This window comes from Heliconius melpomene, chromosome 14, assembly GCF_056956725.1.
Source record: "Heliconius melpomene rosina isolate 202511_hmr_F chromosome 14, ASM5695672v1, whole genome shotgun sequence".
Taxonomy (NCBI): domain Eukaryota; kingdom Metazoa; phylum Arthropoda; class Insecta; order Lepidoptera; family Nymphalidae; genus Heliconius; species Heliconius melpomene.
This window is the reverse complement of record NC_140402.1, coordinates 2290008-2317519: the sequence shown is the minus strand read 5'-3', so window position 1 is coordinate 2317519 and position 27512 is coordinate 2290008. Positions and strand designations below refer to the sequence as shown.

The 27512-nt window shown below is 30.6% G+C and overlaps 3 protein-coding genes across 4 annotated transcripts in view; 2 read left to right on the top strand and 1 right to left on the bottom strand.

Moving 5' to 3' along the window:
* The window catches only part of fdl (beta acetylhexosaminidase fused lobes), a 72832-nt gene extending 65751 nt beyond the window's left edge, over positions 1-7081 (top strand). The window contains exons 3-4 of the mRNA XM_085197598.1: positions 1599-1794; positions 2110-7081. Coding sequence (XP_085053724.1) covers positions 1619-1794; positions 2110-3838 — 1905 coding nt within the window. The 5' untranslated portion in view covers positions 1599-1618 and the 3' untranslated portion in view covers positions 3839-7081. The remainder of the gene's footprint in view (positions 1-1598; positions 1795-2109) is intronic.
* Positions 7082-7111: 30 nt separating this feature from the next.
* Positions 7112-25170, bottom strand: LOC146531901 (uncharacterized). Of its 2 annotated transcripts, none has more exons than XM_085197597.1 (21): positions 24997-25170; positions 24221-24614; positions 23218-23403; positions 22406-22617; positions 21186-21414; positions 20561-20658; positions 18881-20303; positions 18337-18792; positions 16767-18221; positions 16349-16687; positions 15745-16074; positions 14960-15439; positions 14286-14663; positions 12802-13233; positions 12208-12278; positions 10568-10810; positions 9646-9736; positions 8957-9180; positions 8065-8181; positions 7583-7699; positions 7112-7254 (listed from the first exon to the last, which is right to left on the bottom strand). In XM_085197597.1, exons 1-21 carry the CDS (start codon positions 25030-25032, stop codon positions 7207-7209), a joined length of 7359 nt encoding a protein of 2452 aa, XP_085053723.1. In that variant the 5' UTR covers positions 25033-25170; the 3' UTR covers positions 7112-7206. The 2 variants fall into 2 exon arrangements, with proteins under 2 accessions (XP_085053723.1, XP_085053722.1); XM_085197596.1 differs by having other exon boundaries at positions 11119-12278; positions 24997-25164.
* Positions 25171-25451: 281 nt separating this feature from the next.
* Positions 25452-27052, top strand: Datp (purine phosphoribosyltransferase family protein Apf). The gene is made up of 4 exons (XM_085197599.1): positions 25452-25754; positions 25832-25961; positions 26123-26208; positions 26724-27052. The coding sequence occupies exons 2-4, from the start codon at positions 25850-25852 to the stop codon at positions 26961-26963; spliced, it is 438 nt and encodes a 145-aa protein (XP_085053725.1). The 5' UTR covers positions 25452-25754; positions 25832-25849; the 3' UTR covers positions 26964-27052.
* Positions 27053-27512: the final 460 nt, after the last annotated feature.

Here is a 27512-nt window from a genome sequence, read left to right as displayed (position 1 = left end):
ATGCTATAAAAATATAGTTGCTATAAGAATACACCATTGATTCATTAAGAGCCATGAGTAAAAGATTCAAAATAAGTTTTTTTTTTATTAAATCAAACAATCAGCTTCACTTTCTATCCTGCACACAGCAGGGTAGGCCGAGGGTACCTAGTGTTAACACACCGTTCCCCACATTCTGCCGAATTCTGGAGGCATTGCGTGTTGAGTGGCAGATTTCAACACCGCGCTTTGCCTCGACACCAGAGCGAAGAAATGGAAATATAAATATTTCACCATTCAAACCACCATAAATATTCCACCATTTCCACACAATAGGAAGTCTTATAATTTTTAACCGACTTCTGTAAGAAAAGGAGGTTATCAATTCGACTGTATTTTTTTTTTAACAATTACATTAAATATTTAAATAATTAACTTAAATAACTATTTGTCAATCATAAATCAATTTCCAAGATGTAGTATACGTAAGTAGCAGCAGTACAAATCGAAAGGTGCAAGACAACCGAGCTCGGTGACCTAAAAGCCAACATCTAGGGCGCCTTTTAGCTCGTCTGTCTGCGGAAATAGACTCGCCGATATCTTGTATCACCGATGCCAATTTCGCTTTCCGTCCTTTACAATCTTTTGGGGAAAAGTTTCTCTATGCTAGGGGAGCATGGTAGTATGGCACACTACTCTCAATTTTGGTAAAATATTAATGTTTTTTACATAAGTTGTTATGTCCTTTTTTTCTTTATTTTTAGATATTAATATATATCAATAATTTAAAAATATATGTGTACGTAATAAAAGGAAAACGTTTAAAAAGAAGAATCCCGAAACACACATTTTATAATAAATGTTTGTTGATGATTAAATTTTTAATACTTTTTACAAAATACATGTTATTTTTGTTCGCCATTACCCTTTTCGAATGAAGGAATATGAAAATCATTTAATCAATATTTAATTGTTAAAGATACACAAAATATCATTTACTTACTTAGCTTCCACATAATGAGAATAATATAGATATGTATTAATATATATATATATTTAAATATTTTAATCATTTTCGTACATTGTTTGCATTTATTCGTGTAACTTAATCATTTTCTTCATGTCATTGATTCGAAATTCTTCAAAAATTCTCCATAATTTTTAGTATAACTTAAACTTTTTTTATTAAATAAATGTGTAAATTCATAGTCACTTTTTGTTTGCTTGTGTTCAACAATACAATATATCGACTGATAAGCTGCTATCGTTTTGGAAGGTATTTGCATTCGGAGTAATTTTCCAATTAAAGTCAGTCAATACCTGACTGCTTTTCAAGGATTACCTCGTTGAAAGGTTCATTTGTGTACTGTACAATTTCACTCTCAATAAACTAAAAAAAATGTGTTAAAATTTGTTGATTTTATAAAAAAATATTCGTGATTGTTGTACACTGTTTTAAAATATTATAGTTGAAGTGCACTTTGAAGAATATTTTCCATGAGTTAAAGAAAAATATTGGTTAGTTATTCTAATATTATTTTATATTGTATTTTTTCCATCGAGATTACCTATAGTAATTGATGTGCTTTCACTAATTAAGCTTATTGTGTTTGTTACAGGTAAATAAGTATCTTTCGAGATGAAGTCTTGGGGCGAAGCGCTAGGGCGGAACGCCTCAGCGCATTTTTCTGGTGTTGGCAGACTTCGCAGGGCGCTGTTGCTTCTAGCGGCGGCGGCGTGCACCGCCGCCGCCGTGTTGTACTGGCGACAACAAAACGACAGCTCCGCACATAGACCACTGCATTCTTTGTATGCGTAAGTATGATCGTACAAAGACTTACTTTTAACGACTTGCTAAAAAATATTTTTATTATAGTTTATTGATAAAATCTAATCACATATCAGGATATGCGAACAGAACGCAATGTTAAGACACTACGTTCCCCAATCTCCACCCAATTGTGAAACTCAGGCGTGATGAGTGCAAGGATAACAAATTATAATTCATGCCACCTAGTAGGAATCGAACGCGTTTACTGTCAAACTCTGTCACTGCGTCACGAGGGTCTACGTAAACACACCCTCCATTAAAAGAATGGGTTTTTAACATTTATAATATCTGCTTTCCAGAAATGTGGAGCCACAGTGGTCATGGATTTGTAGAAACGATCGATGTGAAAGACTTTTGGCATCCGAAACGAACTTGTTGCAATCTCTCCAAACTTGTAATATGTTATGTGCTTCCACACAACTGTGGCCTCAGCCCACAGGGCCGGTCAGCCTTGCGACAGCTGCAGTTCACGTGAGATCGAGTGGCTTCTCTTTGAAAATAATAGCTTCACCCTCTCGAGACGTTACAGACCATCTTAACGAAGCGTTTAGTTTAATGCGCGATGATTTGAAATCATTAGAACGAAGCAGCGGGATTGAAAATAGACGAAGCGAGAGCGCTGTTCGGGAAGTATTAGTTCGCGTCGCCGTCAATGGCAGTGGTGACCCTCGCATGAGACAAGATACAGATGAAAGTTACAAATTGGCGCTAAGACCTAGTGGAAATTCTTTAATTGTCGATATCGTCGCCCATTCGTTTTGTGGAGCTCGACATGGGTTAGAAACACTCTCACAGCTAGTATGGCTAGACCCTTACGTTGGATCTCTTTTAGCACTCGAAGCAGCCACAATAGAAGATTCCCCCAAATTCCGATACCGTGGTCTTCTTCTAGATACGGCGAGAAACTATTTTCCTGTTAGCGATATCTTACGCACAATCGAGGCAATGAGCGCGTGCAAAATGAATACGTTTCATTGGCATGTGAGTGATTCTCAATCGTTTCCTTTAAAGTTGAAGAGTGCACCGCAGCTGGCGCAACACGGAGCCTATGGGCCAGGAGCTATATATACACCAGAAGATGTCCGAGTTATTGTGAGAAAAGCGCGAGTACGAGGCATACGGGTCCTGATCGAAGTCGATGCTCCTGCGCACGTCGGTAAAGCTTGGACCTGGGGACCAGTCGAAGGTCTAGGTCATTTAGCACATTGTGTCGAGCTGGAACCGTGGAGTACTTACTGCGGGGAACCTCCCTGTGGTCAACTAAACCCTCGTAATCCTCACGTGTACGCTCTATTGGAGCGTATTTATAAGGAAATTATTGAATTAACGGGTGTCGATGATATCTTCCATCTCGGCGGGGACGAAGTATCAGAACGTTGCTGGGCGCAATACTTCAACGACACCGACCCAATGGAGTTGTGGTTAGACTTCACGAAACGAGCGATGCTTTCTTTGGAACGTGCTAATGGGGGGAAACTTCCGGATTTAACACTTCTCTGGTCGTCCCGATTAACTCATACACCATATTTAGAGCGCTTGGATAAGAAACGTTATGGCATACAAATATGGGGCGCGTCGCGGTGGCCAGAATCTCGTGCTGTGTTAGATGCAGGCTATCGTTCTATTCTGTCCCATGTGGATGCTTGGTACTTAGACTGCGGATTCGGCTCTTGGCGGGACAGCTCTGACGGACATTGCGGACCGTATCGATCGTGGCAGCAAATTTACGAACATAGGCCCTGGTTTGAAGAAATGCCGGCACTAGCCACTGGCTTGGAACCTTGGAGAGTCGAAGGTGGTTCTGCTTGTCAGTGGACTGAACAGCTCGGATCGGGAGGGTTAGACGCTAGGGTGTGGCCTCGGACTGCAGCCCTTGCAGAGCGCTTGTGGTCCGACCGTGTAGACGGTGCGACTGCTGACGTGTACCTCAGGCTCGATACTCAAAGATCTCGTTTAGTCGCTAAGGGGATTCATGCCGCTCCCTTATGGCCTCGTTGGTGTTCACATAATCCACACGCCTGCCTCTAAGCGACTATACAGTTCGAACAGTGACTTGAGCAGTTACTGATAAAGTACAGATATTGCAACAATTATATGGCCGCTCTGTGTTAAAAGCTAAATAAATAAATTTAGAGCAATATAAGCAAAGATATATAAAAGACACAACCGTCAGAAATGTGGAAGACAAACAATATTTTTTTTTATTAAAATTTTAGCAGCCATAAAGTAAGGAATATAGACGTCTGCGTTTATATTAGCTGACACGAAAATACCATCTTAAATTCGCTTTCATTGTTTTAATAGTTGTAGGAATACTTGAATTAACGACATAATACTGTTAATTTAATCATAATTGAATTAATAACATTTTTGTACATAATAATCATATTATAATACGAATAGATAAATCTGTACAGCTTTATAATACTTAGTGGAAAAACTTAAACCTTAATATTTGTAGCTTAAGGAGTTACGTACTTTTATTAACTGAAATTATTTAAATAAAAAAATATATATTTAAATAATATCTGTAAAATATTATGTAGATAGATAGGATCTATTCGACTGCCACTTTAGTCACAACTCTATGCGATATCCTAAAAGTGTAGTAAATAAAATAAGTGTCATATAGCACACAAATAACTCTTATTGTTAATTTTTATTAAGTGTTAGTTTAGTTTTTATATACAACTTATTAATTTAAAAGATGGCAGGCATATCTTAGCGTCAAACAAAATGAAAACCTGTACTAGAAAATGTATGAAAATTAAAATCCTGAAGTAAATACTATTGTTGTTATAAAATCAATCATTCAAAGACGCTTTTTTTGTACCCGAAAATAAATGGGTATTGGAAATATTAATTATTAATAAAAAAACAATAATAATTAATATATTTTACATAATCAATTGTGTTATTAATATAATATATTTTTAAGTGTTATTAGCATGACAATTTATATTTAGTGATTATTTATTGAAAGAATCGTGAATTATCTACACTGTATACGTTTATTTTATTATACTCAAATATTTAATTATTTAAATAATTATGACTTGGATTTTATAAACGTCTAGAGATATTGATGGTTCAAAAGACATTACTTATATTATAATATTTATATATTTGTAAGTACTTATTAATAATATAACTGGTTTTTTTAAATATTTTCTTTATATTGTAGTTATATTTGTATATAGAACAGTTAACATAAGTGAACTAATTAATTTAGATAGAAAATACCTACTATTAGTATCTAATTAAACATGATTAAATAATAAACGTTCTCAAATATAGTAATATTTAAGAATTATTAACAATGCACTAAATAGGATAAATTGTACATATATATATTTTTTCTAGCTGTGTTGCAGCGTTTCATGATTTTTTTTGTTTTATATTGAATCGTTTATTATTATTTATTACTAACATTTTTTTAGGAATTTTGTTTTATTAAAATTATTAAATGAAATACATGTATTTGTATTTTACTGTTATTCATATTTCTTGTAATTTCTGTTGTAAAAAACTCTCCAAGACGTTTATATAATCTGAGTTCCATTGTTCTAGAGTTAATTATAATGATTGTATAATATACGACTAATAGTTAAGGCTACATCACAAATTCCTCCGATAAAATCCCCATCAATTACTTTATATATTTTAAATAATTGTGTTGAAAAAAATGCAAAAAAAATCTGTACAATTACAAATACAGCAAAAGAATTAAATTGGAAAATCCAGTTTTTTTATTTTTTTATGTCAAAAATCATTGAATTTATTGAATTGTTATATAAATACAGCATTATCAAAGTACATATTAATTAATAATCCAAAACTAAACTCCATAAATATCCTATAAGATATCATATAATTAGAACAATTTGTATTTTTTAACCTTTGATTTAATTTTTTTTCTCTGTTTATAATATTTGGAAAAATAATTTTGTATAATCAATGAAAGAAGTATTTTGTGTCATTTTATTATATTTTTTTGTATATGTATACAAAAACGAGTCCGTGGAGCCATCCATAAATGATTTTTTGACCTTTTCCTCGTCATCACAGCTATTGTATTCTACAGTCAATTTGCACATATAAATTATTAAAACGAACAACAGTTCCGAAATTATGTTTAACCCATCTCCCTCCACTCCCTTAAAGTGTGACGTCATTTATGAATAATCCCTATATTCTGTAAATAGCATAATGTATAATTCTGTCGACGAGTCGTTCCCGCGCTGAATTTAGCTGTAGATGGCTGCGCAAATTTGATTTTGGGATTTCTTTTAAATTGTTGTTTACTTTATTTACGAATGAACAATGCACAAAAATTCAGAAAGCCTAATTTAAGGGTCAAGACTCGTCAACCGGACTGTACTAGTACTTATAAAACGGGACACCCGAGATTATTTTCTATTAATTGAGTGACCATTTACATTTATTACTTTAAAATTTTTTAAATAGCTTTTTGTACAAATTATATTTTTGAAGTAGCATTTGTTTAACTGCACACAATAATCTAACGTATTATTATAGTTTCATTATTTAACCTTATGTGAAATACTGTTACTTATTCTCAATTACGTCAGTCGGTGATTTTTGGGTTGAATTATCTCTTTTTAAGTTCCAATTCATTTATCTTTGTATTTAATATTAACTAGAAAATTTAATTTGACATAATTGAACGCAAAATAACTAATAATACTCAAATACGCTATATTCACATAATAGGGTGAAATCCTTTAACATTTAAAAGCTTTGTCCTGTTACAATTATTGTTATTTTTCTTTATTAAGGAGCTACCGTTTACATAATTTTGTGATTTTTTTAATATTAAATCATGTATGTATTTATATCATTAAAATGGACTTCAATTAGAGAAGTATATAATTTTTTTTTAAGTTTTGTTTAAGGAAAAATATATATTTATTGTGCATTTTTTTATTCAATAATTAATAAAAAAAATCAAAATAAAACATAATATTTTTGATTTGTTTCTATCATACATGATTTATGATAACCAACATTTTTTTTATTGTTACTTTTACTTTACTAAATTAAACTACATTATATTAAAAGCTAATGAAAAATGTTCATTAATTGAAATTAACTTAAAAAAAGATTTATTTAATCATTGTTATCTTCGGTAGCCCCTATATTTAATTATGTAGTAAAAACTGGCACAATTTTGTACATTTTATAAGTAATGTTTGGTGCTATAGTGTTTTTGTGGTGTACTTCTATGAAATAAATAAGCTGAAATAACAATATGGGATTTTATTTAAAAAAAAAACATAATTAAGCAATAAATTAATAAAATTTATTAATTGACCAAATTAAAATTAATGTAAGGCAAGGTGGGTTTATAAATACATTGTTATTATCTATAGAAATTATTTCTTCCTAAATATATTGCTGATCCGTCGTGTGCGGGGAGTACCCTGAAAACAATAATTTAATTTAAATAGTATAATTAAAAGCTATATTATTTTAATATTAAAAACAAAAAGTTATCAATAGATGAACGCAATCTAGTCGTTGTTTCGAGCTTGTACATTTCTACAAATAATGGTATTGTTTTTGATTTCCTATAAAATTATGAACTTACACACCCATATATTGGGAATTCTTTAATAAAAATTATGAATGTTAATTTTACAAACAAATAGTCTTTCAAAATTGATGCTTAAAAATGCAAATTCTATACTTCCAACATTTTTCCAACATCTTCTATTTTGCGTATCATTAATAATTACATATAAAACTCACTTCAGCAGTATCGTTCTTATTAGATCTAAACAGTGCCCGTAGGCGCGAGGGTGTGGCGGTCTTGCGGCTCGGTGCGGGTTCCATTTCCACTCTGAGTGACTCGCGTAACTCTGAATCCTGTAAAAAAATGTATGTATAATATAAATAAAAATTAAATGTACAATTAAAATTACCTTTAACATTTATATAAAATAATCAACGAAAATAAAAAATAGCTAGTCGTTGCGGCCAGTCGTGACACGAGGGCCTAAGTGTACAACGGCGAACGTGACTGGATATGGGTTCGATTTTCATTAGAGGAAATGAAATATTTAGTTTTTCCTCCAATTTTACTTTTTGTATTCCGCCATTCAACACGCAATTGCCGAATGCAGCGGAAAGTGGGGAACAGAAGTATCTTAACACTGAGTTTCTTATGCCTACCCTGCTGTATGCGGGATACAGCGTAAAGCTGATTTTAATATTTTTTAGTAATTTCTTACCGTAGCAGAAAGTCTCCCAGCCTGTTTGCTCGGCGTCGGCGGCCCGGGCTTTTTGTAAGCTGTTATACCTACTTCCTTTCTCTGCTGTCTTCCTCCCAGAGACATGGCGCCGGTACACTGTAACAAACATATTTATTAAATTATGTACGATAGAGACGACGAAGGTTGTGAGTTTGATTTCCATTTACAGTAATGAAATATTTTCATTCTTGCTCTGGTGTATCACATTGGATTTTCTTTTGCCAACCCTGCTCTATGATTACATTATGAAGCTAAAATAAGTATATTATAATAATCAAATATTTATTGGTATGGCAATTATTGGTATACTACTACATACGTTGATATATGAAAAAAAACAGACTAATTATAACAAATTAATAGAAGTTTTTAAAACTCTTGTAAAACGAAATTGAAACCTTATATAACAATCGAATAAACAACAGTGTAGACACGACGACGGCTAGAACTTTATAGAAGTTGTGACAAATTTAAAATACCTGCAAGGATAATTCCCGTTTCCATGGCAACGTCAAATACAAACATAGACAAACAATGACTTAAATTCTGTACGTTTTATAAATTGAAGTCATTATAGATATTAATTTTTAAACAATAGTTTCCCGAAGAACTAAAATATTTCATATTCTCATTTTACTCGCTCTGGTAACGAAGCAAAATGCGGCGTTGGGTTCCGCCACACAATACCTAATGCCTCCAGAATTAGACGAAAAATAGGAAACGGAGTATGTACATTAGAACACAGTGTCTTAATTGTACACTCAGTAAGATAAATAAAAAGTTAGAAATAATCTGACCAATCTAATTTTAGGGCAGCCACATCTCGCCAAGCGTACTATATACGATACAATAAAACAAAGCATTTGCTTACCTTAATATCCTCTTCATATATCGCCGACGAGAACTGAGTTTCAGCTGGATACGAGCTCTTCAAATGGGGTGGGCACAAAGAGTTCCGCCATCTTAGTTCCGATATCCGATGACCGGGGGACACTTCCGGTGATCTTTTGGGAGTGGACAGCTCTGCGAGCCAACGGTTGTCGAACACTTCTCCTTCCTCGTCTGACATGTGGAGTGTTCTTGTTTTTTTGATTTCTGTAAGTAAAATAATATATATATTCTATATTAAGTGGATAAGCAAAGCGTGGCGTTGAGTTCCGACATGTAAGAAATGTATATATTTAGCGGTGCATGGAGAATCGAGTGTCTCATCACTGGATTCCCTCTGTCTAACACGGTATATGGATGATACAATGTGAAGCTAAAAAGAAAGAAGAAAGGAAATGGTAATATATTTAGAGGTAATGTTAAGAATATTTTTTAAGTTTAATATCGAGGTTTCAAGGAGTTGGTTGCGAGTTCAATTACGGTTTAGAGTAATTTTTAAAATATAACATTTGCGACACTTTACTTAACAGAGTACACTGCGACATACAATTTAGACAGAAAATAAAAAAAACCAAACTAAATATAACAAAAAATAGAAAAAATCTCATAAAATAAACGCAAAATTAACCACAATATATATAAAAATAATATAAAACAGCTGACATAACTGACCTTTCTGGTTATTATTAGTGACCGGCAGCGACCGCAGCGAGTGCGCGTCGGAGGGACGCGCCGGCTCCTCTGGCGGTGGCACCAGACCCGACTGGAATATTTTTTATTAAACTTTATATATATAGCATTTATATATCTATATATAACAAAATTGTAGCCGATAGCTGTCTGTACAAGGAAATTATAAGAGAAAATCTAATATTAGGGACATTTATCAATATAATGCCCGCTTGTGTATACTTAACTCAGAAACAGCTTAACCGATTTAAATGCAGTTTTCCTTTAATATTAAGTGTTTCTTTTACTTCAATGAATTCAATTGATATATAGGGTTTTAGTTATTTAATGTATAGTGGGCAACGGAGTCTCTTAACACTATGTTCCCTCTGCCTACCCTGCTGTGTGCGGGATACAGCGTGAAGCTTAATGTATAGGTATTGTCTTTAAAATGTTAATGTAAATAAATAATTCAGTAGTTCAAATGACGAGGCCGTGTGGTTTCGTAGTTTACATTAGACCATTCTGACGCAGTTTCTAACTTTACAGCAAAGATAGTGGGTTCGATACCAACTCGAAGATTTATCAAAGCGAAGCTTTTTTTGCTTTACGCTATACCTCGCATATAGTTCGGAAAAACTTCATTTTAATATATAACGTTGTCAATTTTCGAGTTCCGCCACTCAACACGCCTCGAAAATTCGGCGGACAGTGGAAAACCAAAGAAAGTGCCTTAATGGGAGCGGAGTGTCTTAATACACATAGTATTATATACTCAGGTTCCTACTGCCTACCATACTATGTTCGGGATACAGCGTCACATTAAGAATAAGTTAAAAAACGTAATTGTTTGTCACGGTTTTTTTTTTAGTTTTTAATCTATATCATAAAATATAGAATGAGAAAAGAATATTTAATAACATACCGAATGTGTATGTTGCAATGACATGAGAGAGCCGGACCTCTGTTTCTTTCTCAACCAGTTCGCCTCTTCCTTCTCCACCAAGAACTTCTCACCAACCTTCCACAATTCATTTGTCAATCTCTTTATATGGTCCTCATACTCTTTCAGCTTCTCGTGCGCCCTTTGCAAGTCCGACTCCAAACCCGCCATTTCTTTCTTCTGTTTCTCTTTGAACACTGCTATCTGCTCTTGATACAATTGATTCTAGAAACAACATAATCACAATTAATATTTAAGAAACATTACCTAAATATAACAAATATAAAGCTATTAAAAAATCCCCAAAACGACACGTGAGCGCATGCGCATGCTTTAAAATGAAAAACAATTACCTTTTCAAACATACATTCTAACGGACACTATTACTATAAATAATAATAATATGCATAAAATAAAACAAAAAGCATACATAAAAACATAATTTATTATGCAAATCACCATTCCGTGTGTAAATAGAACCACCACATTACTTGGTAAGCCAGTATTAACAATATTATGGGTAATATACTGACCATTTTGGCTTTCATCCTGTTTAGTTTATCCTCGTATTCCGCACGAACTTCCATAACGGTTATAGATTGTATATCCTTAGCGCCTTCCCCTTTTTGGGCTCTGGACACATCTTCTAGAAGCTTCTCGAACGATTTCTGCAGCTCTTCTATTTGGACTTCCAAACTTGTGTTCTGGAATGTTCCGGGCGCTAGAGAATTCCGTTCGGAGTCGCTAGTGAAGGCTTGTTTAATTTTTTCCGGGGAAATCGCTCTAGAAATGGATCTTTCTATCCACCTCTCCAAATTCATCGCGCATTCGGCCAAATCCTGCATAACTGCGGCGTAACCTCGTTCTAATTTACACATAGTGGCATCATTGATCCGTCCGTCCAAGCTTAAAATTTCCCTCCGAACGGTCCTTTGAATCGACACTACGCGACTCAACTTTTGCGTGTATAATTCTTTAACATTGTTAAACGTCTTCATACAAGCCGAAAGTTCTGTTAAGAACTTCCTCATATTTATAATTTCGTATTCATTTATACGATTGACTTCTGATAACCGATCTCTCTCTTTCTGTAAAGCTGTTTGTTTATCGGAACATCTCCTTATATGGCGTTCTGTAGTTTCCAGAAAGTTCTCCAAGTCCTCCATTGTAACGGACCCCGCTGTTATACTGCGTCGTATATCGCTATCACAGTTGGAATTACTGAAATTAGTCAGTTCCTTCAAAACAGTGTTAGATTTAATTTCAGCAATACGTTTCAATATGATAGCTTGATATTTGGCTGAAACTTTAATTATTTGACTAGCTCTATTTTCTGTCGCACTCATTTTGGTCACTTGTTTTCTTAAATCGGCGATTTCTTCGTTCTTTTGGTGAACAATTTTCTTTAGCTGACATGATAGCTGATGACAATTTTCCTTGCTTAACTCTAATTCCTTAGAAACGTCTAGAAGGTTGTTCTCAGACTCCGCTATAATGGATTTTAGGTATGTAATATCACTTTGTAGGGTCGTAATGGTTCTATTTTTATCCTGTACGATCTTTTCTAAGTCAGTTATGGGTTTATAGCTGTCCATGGACGAATGTGTGTCAGAATTATCTACCTGGTGATGATGGTCTCGATCTTTCTCTTGTCCGGAGTATTTTGATGAACGCTCTTGGCTGGCTGCAGCAACTATAATAAAATTGGATTATAAATATTTTAGAAGAAAATAATATATAAATAGTATATAACTAGTCACAATAAGCTAATTTATTACAAACTATGGTTAAACTATGCACTAAAGACTGTTGACATTATCGCAATGCCCGCTCAAAAACTTTACTTGTGGATTCAAATTTCATTCTAAACAATGTTTAGATTTTTGGATGAAGATATAAATTTTTTTGGTGACTTAATTTAACTTTAATAAATTACTATGTAATATTGAACAATCCAATATGAAATGTCTCCAGAACGAAAGGAAAGGGACTATATATGGTGGAGGTACTTTTACCTGTTGGTGATACATGAAGAAGAAAAAAATGTTTAATATTCTCTCTAAGCTCTCTGAAAACTAAACCAGACGTATGTTCGAATTTCTCGAGTTCGAGTCCCGCTTTTACGTTACGTTTAAATATTTATACGTCTTCTGAAATATTTTTTTAAACCTAGTCTCATATAGCATAATCAAAATGTTAAAAATATATTAACTCACAAGTATCTCTTTGACCAATAGCCTTGATCAACTCCTCGTTTTCCTTCTTTAATATTTGTATCACTTCATCTTCTTGATTTTTGGCGTCCATTTTACTTTTCAAACTAAACACTTCCGATTTTTTTAAATCTAATTCTTTATTCATACTGTGTATTTGTTCATTTAATATAACTATAACTGCATCTTTTTCTCTTACTTGATTTAAATTTCTTTCATTTTCATTCAACACTTCTTGCATTTTCAATGTAATTGTATTTATTTCGTCTTGTAAATTAATTATATGTTTTTGACGATTTGCAAGTTCTGTTTCGGCCTTCTGTTGATACTCTTCTAAGATCGTGCATTTATTTATTAAATTTATTTTCTCTTTCTCATTGTTTTCATTTAGATTATTCAATTCGAATTCTAAGCGTTTTTCTAATTTAGCTATATCTGAAAGAAAAAAATAATTTGATTTTGTGTTCAGTTCCACGCTGTATTCCGCATATTGCATGGCTCGTCTTATCTAGTCGTGGCGCAGGGGCACAAAACGTGACTGTAACCGCGACTGGTTGTGTTTTATTTATTTAAATTTATATTTCCATTTCTTCGCTCTGATGTCGAGGCAAAGCACGGCGTTGAGTTCTGCCACTCAACACGCAATGCCTCCAGAATTCGGCGGAAAATGGGAAACGGGGTGTCTTAACACTAAGGGTTCCCTTATATAATGTTATTAAGGAACTATGTTCTCCACTTTCCGTCCAACTAACAAGGCATTGCGTATTGAGTGACGGAACTCAAATTTAACTCAACGCCGCAATGTGTCTATACGCTGTGACAGTACGCCTCGACAGCCTTAATATTTTATATAATATATTCATATTAATGTTATTTATAGTAGGTTTAGTGTTAATATATTCTGTCAATAAGTACTACCAAGGCCATGTAAATTACTAAAAAAAACAACCATTGAATGATTCATAAGCATTAAATAGTTAAATTGTTTTCTAAATAGAAAAATAATAAAAATTGTTTTAGAATTAAACATATTTGTTTTTAAAATGACTGATCGCAATATGTTATCAAAATTATCGTGTTTTCAAGTAATTTCAAGTATATTAATAAATGTATGTGATAAAATAATATTATAAAAGTGAATTGATTAAAATATTATGTATTTTGCACAATTAGTTATTCACCAATCTTTTTAATATTATTTCTTTTTTTTAGGTTCACCTGTATTTCAAGGTAGGGAGATTGAACCTTGGAACCTAGCGTTAAGATACTTCCGTTCCCCACTTTCCGCCAAATTTTAGACACGTTGCGTTTTGAGTGACGGAACTCAACGTCGCGCTTAACCCGTTACCCAAGCAAGAAAATGAAAATATTAAATATATCAATTCCTCAAGTGGGAATCGAACTTATGTATGTCTAGTCTTGTCTACGTATATATGCAGTATATAGCGTGAAGCTACATAGAAAAATGATAAGCAAAAAAAACTTACCTAGATCTTTCTCATCAACCATTTTAAACAGTTGTACATTTTCATTCTTCATTTCATGCAATATTTTATTTTCATTCAGAATTTTTTCCAATTCTTCATTTAATTTACCAATTTTACTTAAACATTCATTCTTTTCTATATTTATATCATTATTACCTTTTTCTAAAACAACAATTTGGGTTTCTAGTTCTTGTATTTTTTCTAATAATGTAGTGTTGTCTAATTTCCTATTTTCAAGTTCTATAACTAATTTATTAGCATTTGTCATTTGTTGTTGTAAATCATCTTGTATTTTTGTTATTTTATTTATATTTTCTGTTTCATTGGAATCATTCTTGATTTTCAATTCGTTATTCTCTTCTTTTAGCGTGTTTATGTCTGAAATAAAATTTAGTAAATAAATAGAAAGCAAATCTATAAGTTTTTTATACTTTTCTGTTTTTTTTCTTAAGTCTGAGAAAATCTTCTAAAGTGGGTAGCAAATCACAATAATTGTATATTAATGGACAGGTGGAAAATTATTTTAATTATATATTTAACAGCGCGCTTTGTCTTCTTACTAGAGTGAAGAAATTGTAAATAATTAATTCTTGTGGAAATCGAACCGACACCTGTCGCTTTTATAGTCAGCTGCCACATATAAATAAATAACAATAGTAATAATTTATACTCACTTTCTTCAAACATCTTGATTTTTGCAACCAAATCTCTTTTTTCACATTCAACAGTATCAATACATTTGTTTTTGTCTAATATATTATTTTCTAACTCCAAAATATTATTATTAAGTACTGCGTTTTGTGATACAAGCTCCTTCTCTACTTTTTCCTTTTCTTTACGAAAATCACTAAACTGTCTATTTAGTTTCTCAAAATCATTGTTAAATAATTCTTTGGTTTCAGCTAATTTAATAACAAAATTAGCTTTATCATTATCGATGGTGTTTTCCAAAGTTTTTATTTCACTTTGTAGTCTATCATTCGTTTTTATATGTTCAGCAATTATTTTGTTTAAGTTAACTTTTTGATCCTCCATCACAGATTCTGTGACAGTCACCATGTTTTTAAGTACTTGCCTTTCTGAATCAAAATCAGTTATGAGTTTATCTTGATTTATTTTTTGTGCTTTTATTTCATCTTCTAAGGATTTCATAGCTAAAATAACAATACCAATTTTAAGTTTACGTGTTAAAACAGAAAAGCAGCAATCATCAAAATATATGAAGTAGATATTTAACAAGAATATTGTATACATACATATACATTGCAACTGATTTTAAAAAAAAATGTGTCAATATTAAGGCTTAAATAATAAAATATTTTGCATAAAAATTTCAACATAGCAGGATAAATTATTTTATTTTTACATATCTATTAAGCTGTATATTTGACACAAAAACAATATTTACATTAGAGTTCTTGTCTTTTTTTTATTTTCAATTTAAATGTACAAAACAAACCTGTATTATTTTCTTCAATTGTATGCTGTAATTTTTCTTTCTCATTTCTAACTGTTTCCAACTCTGACGTCTTTTCTTTTAGATAATTAGTCAGTTTCGTAATCATCATGTTAAGATTATCAATTTGACATTCATAAGTTTTCTTTAATTTTTCCGTTAAATTTTCATTATCTACCAATTTGTCCTTCAAAGAGTGCACTTTGACATCTAACTGTTGTTTTAAATCATTTAACTCTTGGTTTAGAGATTCGTTTTCTGCTTGTAATTGTTTAATTTCTTGTGTTTTTGTTTCTAACATGTGATTGTATGCTTCTTTCTGTTTTGACAGTTCTGAAAAAAAAACATTTATTTTAATAACTTTACGCTTTATTCCAGTCAGGGCAGCATGAGAATAGCCAGAAAGCAACTAGTGACTAAACATTCTTTTCTCCTCCATCCGCCTGGATTCGAAACATTGTGTGTTAAGTATAAACAATAACTTAAATATAATCAATCTCCTAAGTGAGGATCAAACTCACAACCATAGCGTTTAGGGTCAAATGATATGCCACTCCATAATGGTCTCAATGAATGACGAATATATTTAAATGTAATAAAAAATTACCTGTTTTAGAATCATTAATAATTGTTTTAAATTTTTGAACATCTGTTTCTAGTCGATAAATTGCACTTTCCTTTTGTTTCACGTTTTCTGACAACTCCTTAATAACAATATCTTCGTCCTCCAAAGCTTTTTCCAAATTCTTCTTTAGATGTAACTCTGAAGTCAAATCACCGATAAGTTTAAAAATAGCATTGCAATGTTCAAAAGCATTTTCCTTTTCCATACATCCATATTGTTCTAATATATGAGAGGCAATATTATCACTCTTAACATTTTCAAGAACTTGGTTCAAACCACTATTCAATATGGCGACAATTTTCGTATTATCTTCTTCTAACACTGAAATAAACAAATAATCCGTATACAAATAATAAACCGACAAAACATTATATTATATGTTTAAACAAAAAACACATACTTTTGTAATCAGATTTCAATGAGTTTAAGTCTATTGACAACTGTTTGATTTCTTCTTGCTTTGTTTTAACTTCTGATAAACAATTATTTTTCATTTCTTCAATGTTTTGTTCTAGAATTTTCTTTTCTGATTTTATTATTTCACAGCCTTGCTTCAGATTTTCAAGGAAATTCGTAAGGGTTTCTTTTTCTTCGGAAAGTAACGTTTTTTCTTTCGTTAATTGTTCTTGAAGGTTTTTAATTTTTTGCAAGTTATTAGTAAGAGATTGTATATGTGTAGTCAATTTGTGGTTTTCGGAATCTAATATGCCTATCTGTTCTTTCAATTCACTATTAGACATTTCTAATTCTTTATTTCTAATGATTTCAGTTTCAATATCTTTATTTACATTCACAAGCTGCGTTGATAAGTTGTCAACTTCGTTTTTAAGCTCTGTATTAGTGATAACTTCTGCTTTTAATTTATCATCTATTTCAGTTTTCTCCTCTCTTAAATCTTCTTTTTCCTTTTCAACTAACTCTTTTGATAGTCTTTCGTCCACTAGTTGTTGTGTTAAACATTCTTTTTCCTGTGTCAATATATTTTTAATTTCGTCTACTTCCGACAATTGCTGTGCAATCTTTCTTTTTTCTAATAATATTGTTTCTTTCCCTTCGTCAGCGATTTTAAGTATAGATTTCTCTTCCATGAGTTGTTGAATTAAAATGGCCTTTTCATTTAGAAGACTGTCTCGTTCATATGTTACAGTTTTGTAATTGTCTTCTAGAGCATTCATATTTTGAACTAAAACGTTGTTTTCTTGTATAAGAACTTTCTTTTCGTTCTCTAACAGATCTGTTTTAGTCTTTTCGCTTATTAAATTATCTTTCAATAGATCATTGCTGTGGGCGCTTTCATCATAAGTATTTCTCAGTGATTCTATATCAATAGCAAATTTACTTTTTTCTTCTCTGAAAACATTAATCTGTCCTTCAAAAGTTTTAATTATTAGTTCCTTTTCTTGTAACCTAATTAGACTTTTGTGAATTGTTGCAGTTAGTTCCTCAATTTGATTATTATCTGTTGTAATTTGTTCCTGCATATCTCTTTTTATCTGTTCCCAAGCACGTTTTTCGTTTTCAAAATAATTTTGTAAATGGTTTAATTCAAAACTCTTGCTTTTTAGTTCACTTTCCATATTTTCTATCATTTTGTCCTTCTCCTTGATGAGTAATTCATGTGTACTATTATCTTCTTCTATTGTGTAATGTAATTGTGTATTTTCTTCTTTGAGTGATTCTATTACTTGAGAGTTACTGGTAATAATACTATGCAATTCATTCTGAGACTTTGTAAGTAAAATGTTTAGATTTTCAATTTTTAAGGAAAGTTCTTTAGTATCAGTGTCCTTTTTCACACAAATTACTTCATTATTTTTAATGGTTTCCTCAAGATTCAATCTCAAAATCTTAATTTCTGCAAAATTGAAAATAATATATATAATTTTAATTTTGCTTTATTAAATATTATAAGTATATTTTATTATATATATTAAAAAAATATTTGATTATGAATATGTAAATGATCTTACCTTCCACTCTAGCCACATTATCTTTTAATGCATCATCGAGATCATTCCTTAATTTATTAATTTCATTATTTTTAATTAGTATTTCATTATTGAGCTCATTAGTCATACCATTTAAGTGATTACACTTACTTAGATATTCTTTTTCTATGTTATTTTTGTGCACATTTATTTGTTCTAACTGTTGTAATAGATTCGTTTTCTCATTTTCAATCTCTACTACCTTTTGATTTTCATGTTCTATATTCTTTTGTAAACCATCAATATCAAGTTTTAAATTATCAATTTGTTCATTTTTAGCTTTATTTGCGGCACTTGATTGAGTAATCTGTTCACTTAAAGCTTCATTAAGTTCATTCAATTTCATCTTAAGCATTGTGCTTTCAACATCATGATCTTTTAAAATATTTTCCAATGATTGTGTCTTCTCCGATATAATTTCTTCCAAATTTATTATCGCTAAACGAAAAAAGTACACAAAAATATAATAAGATGTTTGTCTGGCATATAAGTATAAAATCAATATATGTATATGAAAGTTACTTACTCATTTCGTTTTCCGTAAATTGGTCAAACATTTTCTTAAGCTCCTTCTGCAATTCAGCAATTGTGTCATTACTTTCATTCAATTTTATTGTCAAGTCCTGTTTTTCTCTTATAACTGCATCCATATTTTGCTTAATTTCATTTTTCTCACTAATCTCAGTTTTTATTTTCATTTCAATTGAATTGATATGTTCATCTTTTTCACGACATTTTTCGTCAAAGTAAATTTTGGTTTCATTTATATCTTTTTTGGATATTTCTAAAATATTTTGGTTTTCAATAATATTATCATTCAACTGCTGAATAGTTTTATTTAAGTCGGTACATTGTTGCTTTAAATTTGAATTAACTTCTTTTTCAGTAGCTAAAGTTTTGTTCAAATCTTCAATACATGCTGTAGTTTTCAACAATTCTGAGTTTAACACCTTAATATCTTTAGACAATTTTTCATTTATATCTTTAGCCTGTTGGAGTTCATCCTGAATGCTAACTTTATACTCAATCTCATTTTGCAGTTGAGTTTTTAAAGCATCAGTTGTAGCATTTATTTCATCTAAATTGTATTGAAATTTCTTCTTCTCTTCATTATAAGCAATTTCTTGATTTTCAAATTCTTTGTGAATTTTTTCAATTTTCACATCACGATTTTGCAATTCTGCAATAAGTTTGTTGTTATGATCCTCTAGAATTTTACAATTTTCATTAGATTTTGTTAGGCAAGCTTTTACTTCTTGTAGATCTGTATTAATTTTTTCATTATATATGGTATACTGTTGTATTTGTTTCTGAAGTTCTGTAATGTCATCTGTTTTCTGCCTCAAATTATTCAAATAGCCTTGTATTTGAATATTTAAGTTAGCCATATCACTGTTATATTTATTAGTTAGTTCCCCTCTTAATTCTTTTTCTTTTCGTACGTCACATTGTAGTATTTCAATCATTTCACCTTTTTCGAAAATTTTATTTTGTAACTCAACTAATTCATTGTTTCTATTCGAAACTTTTTCTTTCAAAGTCATCATTTGTTTTCCGTATTCGTCTCTCATTTTCAGTTTAGATATTTTTTCTGTATCAATATCACTCTTTAGATCTTTTATAATATTTTCTGATTTTGTTATTTCATCAGACAAACTTTGCAAAAGAGAAAGCTTTTCTTCTTGCAAAGTTTGAATTTCTTTCATTTTCGAATCGATGATCCTTCTAGAATTTTCTCCTGTATCACGCAATCTTTGTTCTAACTCATTTACTTCGTTATTTAATTTTGTGACTTCATTGTCATAACGAATTTTTAACGTGTTTTGGCTTTCTATTTCTTCATTAATGCGATGTTTCAAATTAAATATGTCTGTATCTTTTTCCAAGATAATTTGTGTCATATTTTGCTGTTCTTCTTGAGATTTTTTTGTTAATTCACTTAGTTGATCCTATAAAATGAAAATTTATATGTAATGTAAATATTTTTAAATTAATAATAAGCGGCCATTGTGGTACAGTGTTACAGCAGCTGAATGTAAACAAGATAGTTGTGTGTTCTATACCCACTAAGGAAATAAAATATCTTAGCACTAGTCTCCCTCTCTACCTACCCCTCTCATGAGAGAAAAATCGTAAAGTTTTTTTTTTAATAAATAATTTATTCATTAAAATATATAATCTTTAAAAAAGCTAAAACTATATTTACCTGCAACATTTGCATCTGTTGTTTAAGAAGAACTATTTTAGCGCGCTCTTCACTTAGTTGCACTTCTATCACATTAGCGCAAGCTTCACTGCATACAGCTAGCGAAAAAATATATTTAATTAGCATTAATATAATTATAATTTTATTAGCATTCAATATAATATAAAAACGAAGATATTAAGGCAAAATGTGAAATATTTAAATCAAAGTTTAAAATATTTACATATTCATTTCTATTCTTACTTCCTTGATTATTTTAATGTTTAATATTTATCAATAAAACCATTTCATTAAATTGTAATTCTCATACGATTTTGTTAAATTGTCAGACAGATGATTTTTTTGTCAGTTTTGCTGTATTTTATTTTAGGTTCAACTATATAGCATAGTAAGCAGAGGGAACCTAGCGTTAAGTCTGTGCCACATTTTCTGCTGCATTTTTAGAGGAATTGCATGTTGAGCAGTAGAACTCAATGTTTGGCTTTAAAATTTTCGTCTTCTCAAGACAAAGCGCGGCAGTGAGAATCCAAATTAAAAATCAAACGTATTTTTAAAATTGGCGGAAACAACACTTACTTTTCTCTGCCCATATGCGGGATATACAGCGTGTTAAATAAAAACTTACATATATTATGAGGTAGTGATTGAGCACTCGCATCCAAATCATCACATTCAAGTTGACTGGAGTTGAGACCATTCAATCTGTTATGCTGCCTTAGTTCTGTCACCAGTTCTTTAAGAGAATGGACCTGATGGCGCTCGGTTTCCAATTCCTCAACTAATTGCGACACTCTGCTTGATTCTTCTTGACTTGTTGCGAACCATTTATCGCGTTCTCTTTTTAAATCGTCGAACTAAAATAAGTTGATATATTATTTGTTAATATGATATGCCATTTTATCATATATGTATAATTGTAGGTTCAAGTCCCAATTGTCGGAAAATATAATTAAAATATTTTTTTAAATCTAGCTTAAGAAAATTTTACCATTAGATGTCATCACTAAAATTCAATGAAATGAAAAAAATATCATATATAAAATTATATAACATGCAGAAACTTAAATGAATAAATTCTTCAGGTGACTTCAACAGATATATTATTAAAAACATTTAATTAAATTAATTCTATGATACAACAGACATATTTGAAACTTTTGCCTTACATTTTTTAGAACATATATGAAAAATTTAACATGGCCAGAATCAAATTTGCATACCATATGTTAGCATGGTCAGCACTTGGACAGTTTTCACTTTCTGCTGAAAGTTGGGTGGCAGAACTCAACGTCACGCTTTGCCTCGACACCAGAGCGAAAAAATTTGAATTTATATTTCTATTTTAAAATAAATAAATATGTCACTTCCTCGAATGGGGATCGAACACACAATCGTCGCGTTACAGTCACACCTTTGTGCCGCTGCGCTACGACGGCCTCATGTTCATATCCTTAGTGAATAATGTATATGTATTTATAATAAAATTGTAACTGATCATTGTCTGTTAACATGGAATATATATACATATGAATTTCTCTATATGAAAATCTCTTATAATGTAATAGAAACCAAAATAAATAGGCAAACATAAAATTCTCTATTTTATGTTTACTTATTTGTGTCTATTTGTCAGTTTGTGTGTTCGGTGGTTTGTCTGTGTGTTTGTGGACACTAGTCTTAGAAATGGCTTAACCATTTTAAATGTTATTATTTTAGTTATTTATATATATAACTATATTTTAGTTATTTATAATTATAACTGTTTTATTAATTCGGTAACCAAATTAATAAAAAATGATGAAGCCTGGTTGCTAATAAAATATTAAATAATATATTAACATTTACCTTATTTTGAAACATATCCCTTTCATATTGTAAATCGTCTAGTTGCTCTTGCATACTAACTAGTCTTTCCTCAGTTTGTTCTAACTGCTTCTCTAACTTGACGGAGTTAATATTCGAAGTTTCAGCCTTAGCTTCACACTCTTGACCACAACAAGTTGAAATTTTCGCTTTGAGATTCATTATGTCCTGTTTGTATCCTTCTTTATCTTTCACTGTAATTCAAAAGAATTTAGTTAAAATCGAAAATACTTTAATATCTCATAAAAAAAATCTTCCAATATATAAATTATGTAGCAACATTTATCTGTATTATAATAAAATTGTAAAACGAATTCTCTCAATTGCTTTACTTAAGTATAATAAACATGTATAGAGTTAAGCAGGGGGTATATCTAGATTTATTACAAGGGGAGCCTCGGCTTTAGTTTAAACTGATCTCTAAAACGTTTTATTATAATTATTCATTTCTCATTTTTAGTGTTCCGTATCTTTTAAGGAAAAAAGGAACCCTTATAAGATCACTTTGTTGTGTGTTGGTCTGTCAAAAAATATATGGCCGGTTATATTGCAAAATTGTGTATTTCGATACTATAAAGGTACCAACATTAATAGGGTACTTCCGGTTGACCTAGAATTATGAAATTTGGCAACTAGCAACAGGTAGTTCAGGAAAAAAGCTGAAAATTATACATTTGCGGCTAAAGTAAAAAAAAAATTGCCTTAATATGGGACAAAATGTAGTATGAAAGCCGCTAGATCAAGTTAGGTATAATTACAGCAGCTCTGTAGAACCTAAAAAAACAGTATCTTACATAATTTCTCCATTTTCATATTAGTCCTAGTCAACTCTTCTTGTAAATAGTTCTTGTCAAATCTCTCAGCATCCAGTGCAGCTTGCAATCGCCTTACTTCGCTGTGTAAGGAACGAAGAGCTGGCGGTGTTTCAGCTATTTTAAAAGGTTGTAGTTCCGCCGCAGCCGCATCCTGCCCGCAGGCCTCTGTTAAAATAATGTTAAAAATATATTTTTTATAATAAGAAAAATTTAAAGTTTATATATGACTCTATAATCTAAATGTTTATGTTCTCTATGTATTATGTTCTATATGTAATATAAATATTTATGTTCATTGACTTTAAAAAATATAATTTAAACTGTTGTAAATTAATTTTTTCCTTATCATACAATTATTCTATTTGAATTTTTATAAAATGTCATTTGAAAAAACAGAAATGAGAAAGAAGTCAACAGAAGAATAAACATAGCATGAAAATTTTATATTTTATTCCCAACAACCGCATAAAAGGAAATTACAATCCTTAACTGAAAAAAATTGTTATGGAGAAAAATTGTATACTACCATTCTTAACCTATGCTAGTCAAACATTCTTCAATAAGATTAAGAATAATATATTATCCTGCCAGCATGCAAATGGAAAGAAATATCCCAAAACTAAGAAGAATAGATAGAACATGTATCATAGACATACGCAACAAAACTAAGTTTAAAGATGCTGGGTTGGCCACATAACTAGATACCAGGACAACAGATGGACACTGCAAACAACAAGTAGCTTGGCCCTTAGGGAAATGACAAAGGGGACACCAAAAGAAGGAATTATGAAATTATTAAAATAGCGGTACCAATTGGATTACCAAAGCTTAAAATAAACCAACATGTAGAAAAATGGAGGAGGCTTTTTACCCTAGAGGGGCTTTACAGTAAACAACAAATATCAAACCGACATCATAAAATAAACACCTACTTATTGTAGCGATGAATAAAGCTAAATAAATAAATAACAAATAATCAAACCTGCAATAGCCATTAAAACATCCGTAGATGTGATATTAGAACATTGCATTAAAGATTTTGTAAATTTCAATATAGTTTTTTGGTCACTGGCACTCAGATTACTGCACATAGCACTTTTAATGTCTACATCTTTTGAATTAATGCAGACAAAAAAGAGTAAAAGAGAAGCCGCCATACATATTTCTTCTTCATTATGTGGTTCCACTGTGCCATTTGGAAATGTAAATTTTGGATATTTTTCCAAAATAAACTCGTGGATTGTGTGTGCGTCTAGCAAAGAGGATCTTGATTCATCTAAATTAAAGTTTTCTCTCAAATGTGATATAATATTTATTAGAGATTCTAATGACACAGGAAATTCTTTCTTGTTTTCTTCTTCAAAGAAGCAATTAATCTGGAACCAAATATTTTAAAATTGTAGAATGTAAGAATTTTAAATTGTATGTGTAATATAAAATAATAATTTATACCGCACCGCAAAACTAGTTTTACCAATAGTTAAAGTTACAACGATATGTTAATAATAATAAATCAAGCATATAATAAAAAGTTAGCACGAACTTATCGAAAATATAAAGTTGAAGAATCTGCAAATAATATGCAACGGTTACGCACCTGGCGTTTCATTAGGCGGTTAGAAAAAACTGTTACACAAAGAAGCCATATGAATGATATTCTATTTATATCTTTTTGTGTTCAATAAATATAAGAAAAAGGATTACTAGATAGCAATGTGTAATTTAATAAAAGTATAAATACTTTAAAGGTAAACTTACCCAATTTCCTAAGATGGTTTTCCATTCCTGAAGCATTTTTCACAGAATTTAAAATAATCACGTTTATATACACACTATCTAAATACGTCAGTTTATATTAAATTAAATAATTAAAATAATACAAAAAATGTATAAAAATATTAAGGCGAGTGGACTAAAGATTTATATAGAAATGTTCGACAGTTGTTATTACTTCGCCGTTGCAGTTTAAAATGTTTTTTTTTCGAAAGTAACATTTACTTCAACCGTTCTATTACATATTATAACCGGTTTTTTCTACTGTATATTATAGTATCATTTATAAAATTCTATTTGTTGTTTCTTGTAATAAATATTACTTTTATTCAATTTAATGTGTATTTTTCAAATAAAAAAATACGAAATAATTTTTCTATTTGAAATCACAACTTAATTATATTTTTACAGTAGCAGTCTCTATGAATACTACGCAATATTCACAACTAAAAGAATATTATCTATGAAAACAACAATAGGCTGACACTGACAGTGACGTGACACTAAACACTTGAACTTGATAATTGATATTGATATGACAACGACAAGAGATAATTTAATTAAAAAGAACAAGAGCTCGAAACGCTATAAATTAAGAACTGAACTGAATTCAGAACAAGAGCTTTTTTAATTTTTATCAGTATCAGATCAGTGTGTTTTTTAATGTTATGCAAATGTAACTTTAAATGAGCTATTTATTCGTCAAATATTTTTCCTCTGGAAGTTCTTAGGATCAAAGAAAGGTTGCTGTTTAAAAGGACACAGTAATTTTTTACTTAATGTTCTATTCTTAAAATATAAAAAAATATATTTTTTCTAGAACAATATTGAATTAAACATGTCACCGACAAGGGCAGCTGGTATAGTAGTATTCAGACAAAGAAATCAAATTATACAGTTTCTATTACTACAAACTTCTTATGGCGAACATCACTGGACGCCGCCAAAAGGTATATTATAATAGTAATAGTAATATTGTACAAATTATAAGTAACTACAATTTTTTTTGTACAAAAATAAGTAAGTCTTTCATCCTACTTAATGGAAATGACATCATTATAATAAATTAATATTGATATGAGATTAACAATATTTCATATGTTTACGTAAGGTCATGTTGATCCTGGGGAATCAGACTGGGTGACGGCATTACGTGAAACAAAAGAAGAGGCTGGCTTATCTGAAAAGGAGTTGGAGGTAAGTGAATGTTTTAATTAAGTTAAGCTTACAAGATTATAGATTGTCGAACTTAATAACAATATATAGCTGTAATGTTGAATCAATTATTTTATTTGATGTAAGTACATTTGATTAGTAAAGCTGGGATCGTTGGCATAAATTTATAAAGAATACTATTTTTCTTCCAATTAGAATTGCTTCACATTATTTACATAGTGCAGCTCTTGTAATACATATTGTCCTAAAGTATTTGGAATTCTGACAGAAAGCAGATAAAAGAGTGATTTGGCACTAGGTTCTTTCTGACTATGCTGATATGAAAAAATATTAAACTAATTGTAGTTTTCTTTTCATTGGAAGAGGTGGTAATTGACTTTCTTCTTTCCACCAAAATCTTAAAATATAGATATCTAAAGTTTATAATATATTCATTTTCATTCCATTCATTTTATTCATTTAAAACTATTTTTGCTGTACATGCTTTAAGCTATTTAAAATATTAAATTGTTTAATTCATACATATTTATTTTCAGATTTACAAAAATATATCAAAGACCCTTAATTATGAAGTAAAAGGGAAACGAAAAGCTGTGGTGTACTGGTTGGCTAAATTAAAAAATCCTGAAACAACAGTAACATTATCTGATGAACATCAAGATTTAAAATGGCTTGCGCTAAAAGAAGCAAAAGAAATATCTGGATTTGATGATATGAAAGTTTTATTGGAAGAGTTTCACAAAAAAGCTCTTGAAGTTGTAAATGACAATAATTAGTCTAATAAACTAAATATAATTTAATTGCATAATGTTGTTAAATAGCAAGAATGTAAATACGATATACTAATAAAACACGTTATTTATTTTATTTTGTTTTCAATCAGATAAGCAAATAATTTATTTATGACCTGAATCTTGAATTTTATTTTAACCTGGCCTATATATTACTGAGGGATTTTTTTTTACCACATGTCAAATGATAACTTATAAGTATTTATGCAAATATAATGTGACTGCAATAATAAAATGAAAAGGGAAAATAAAAATTTTCATTTTCCCTTTTTCTTTTTTCTCTTTTTTTTAATATCGTTGCGTTTTGTTGCGGCTAGCTGCACAATAATAATAGCAATACAATATACAATGTAGACAATAAAATCTAACAATTTGATACATACATGCTAAATCTAAAATGGGTAGAACAACAGGCTGTTACTTTAGTTACTGCATTTAACTTACAATAATAGGTAATAGCAGAAAAATTGATAAAAGCCTGAATGAGAAAATTTAATGAAAATATTATTTTAACTAAAATATTTCCGCGTGCCC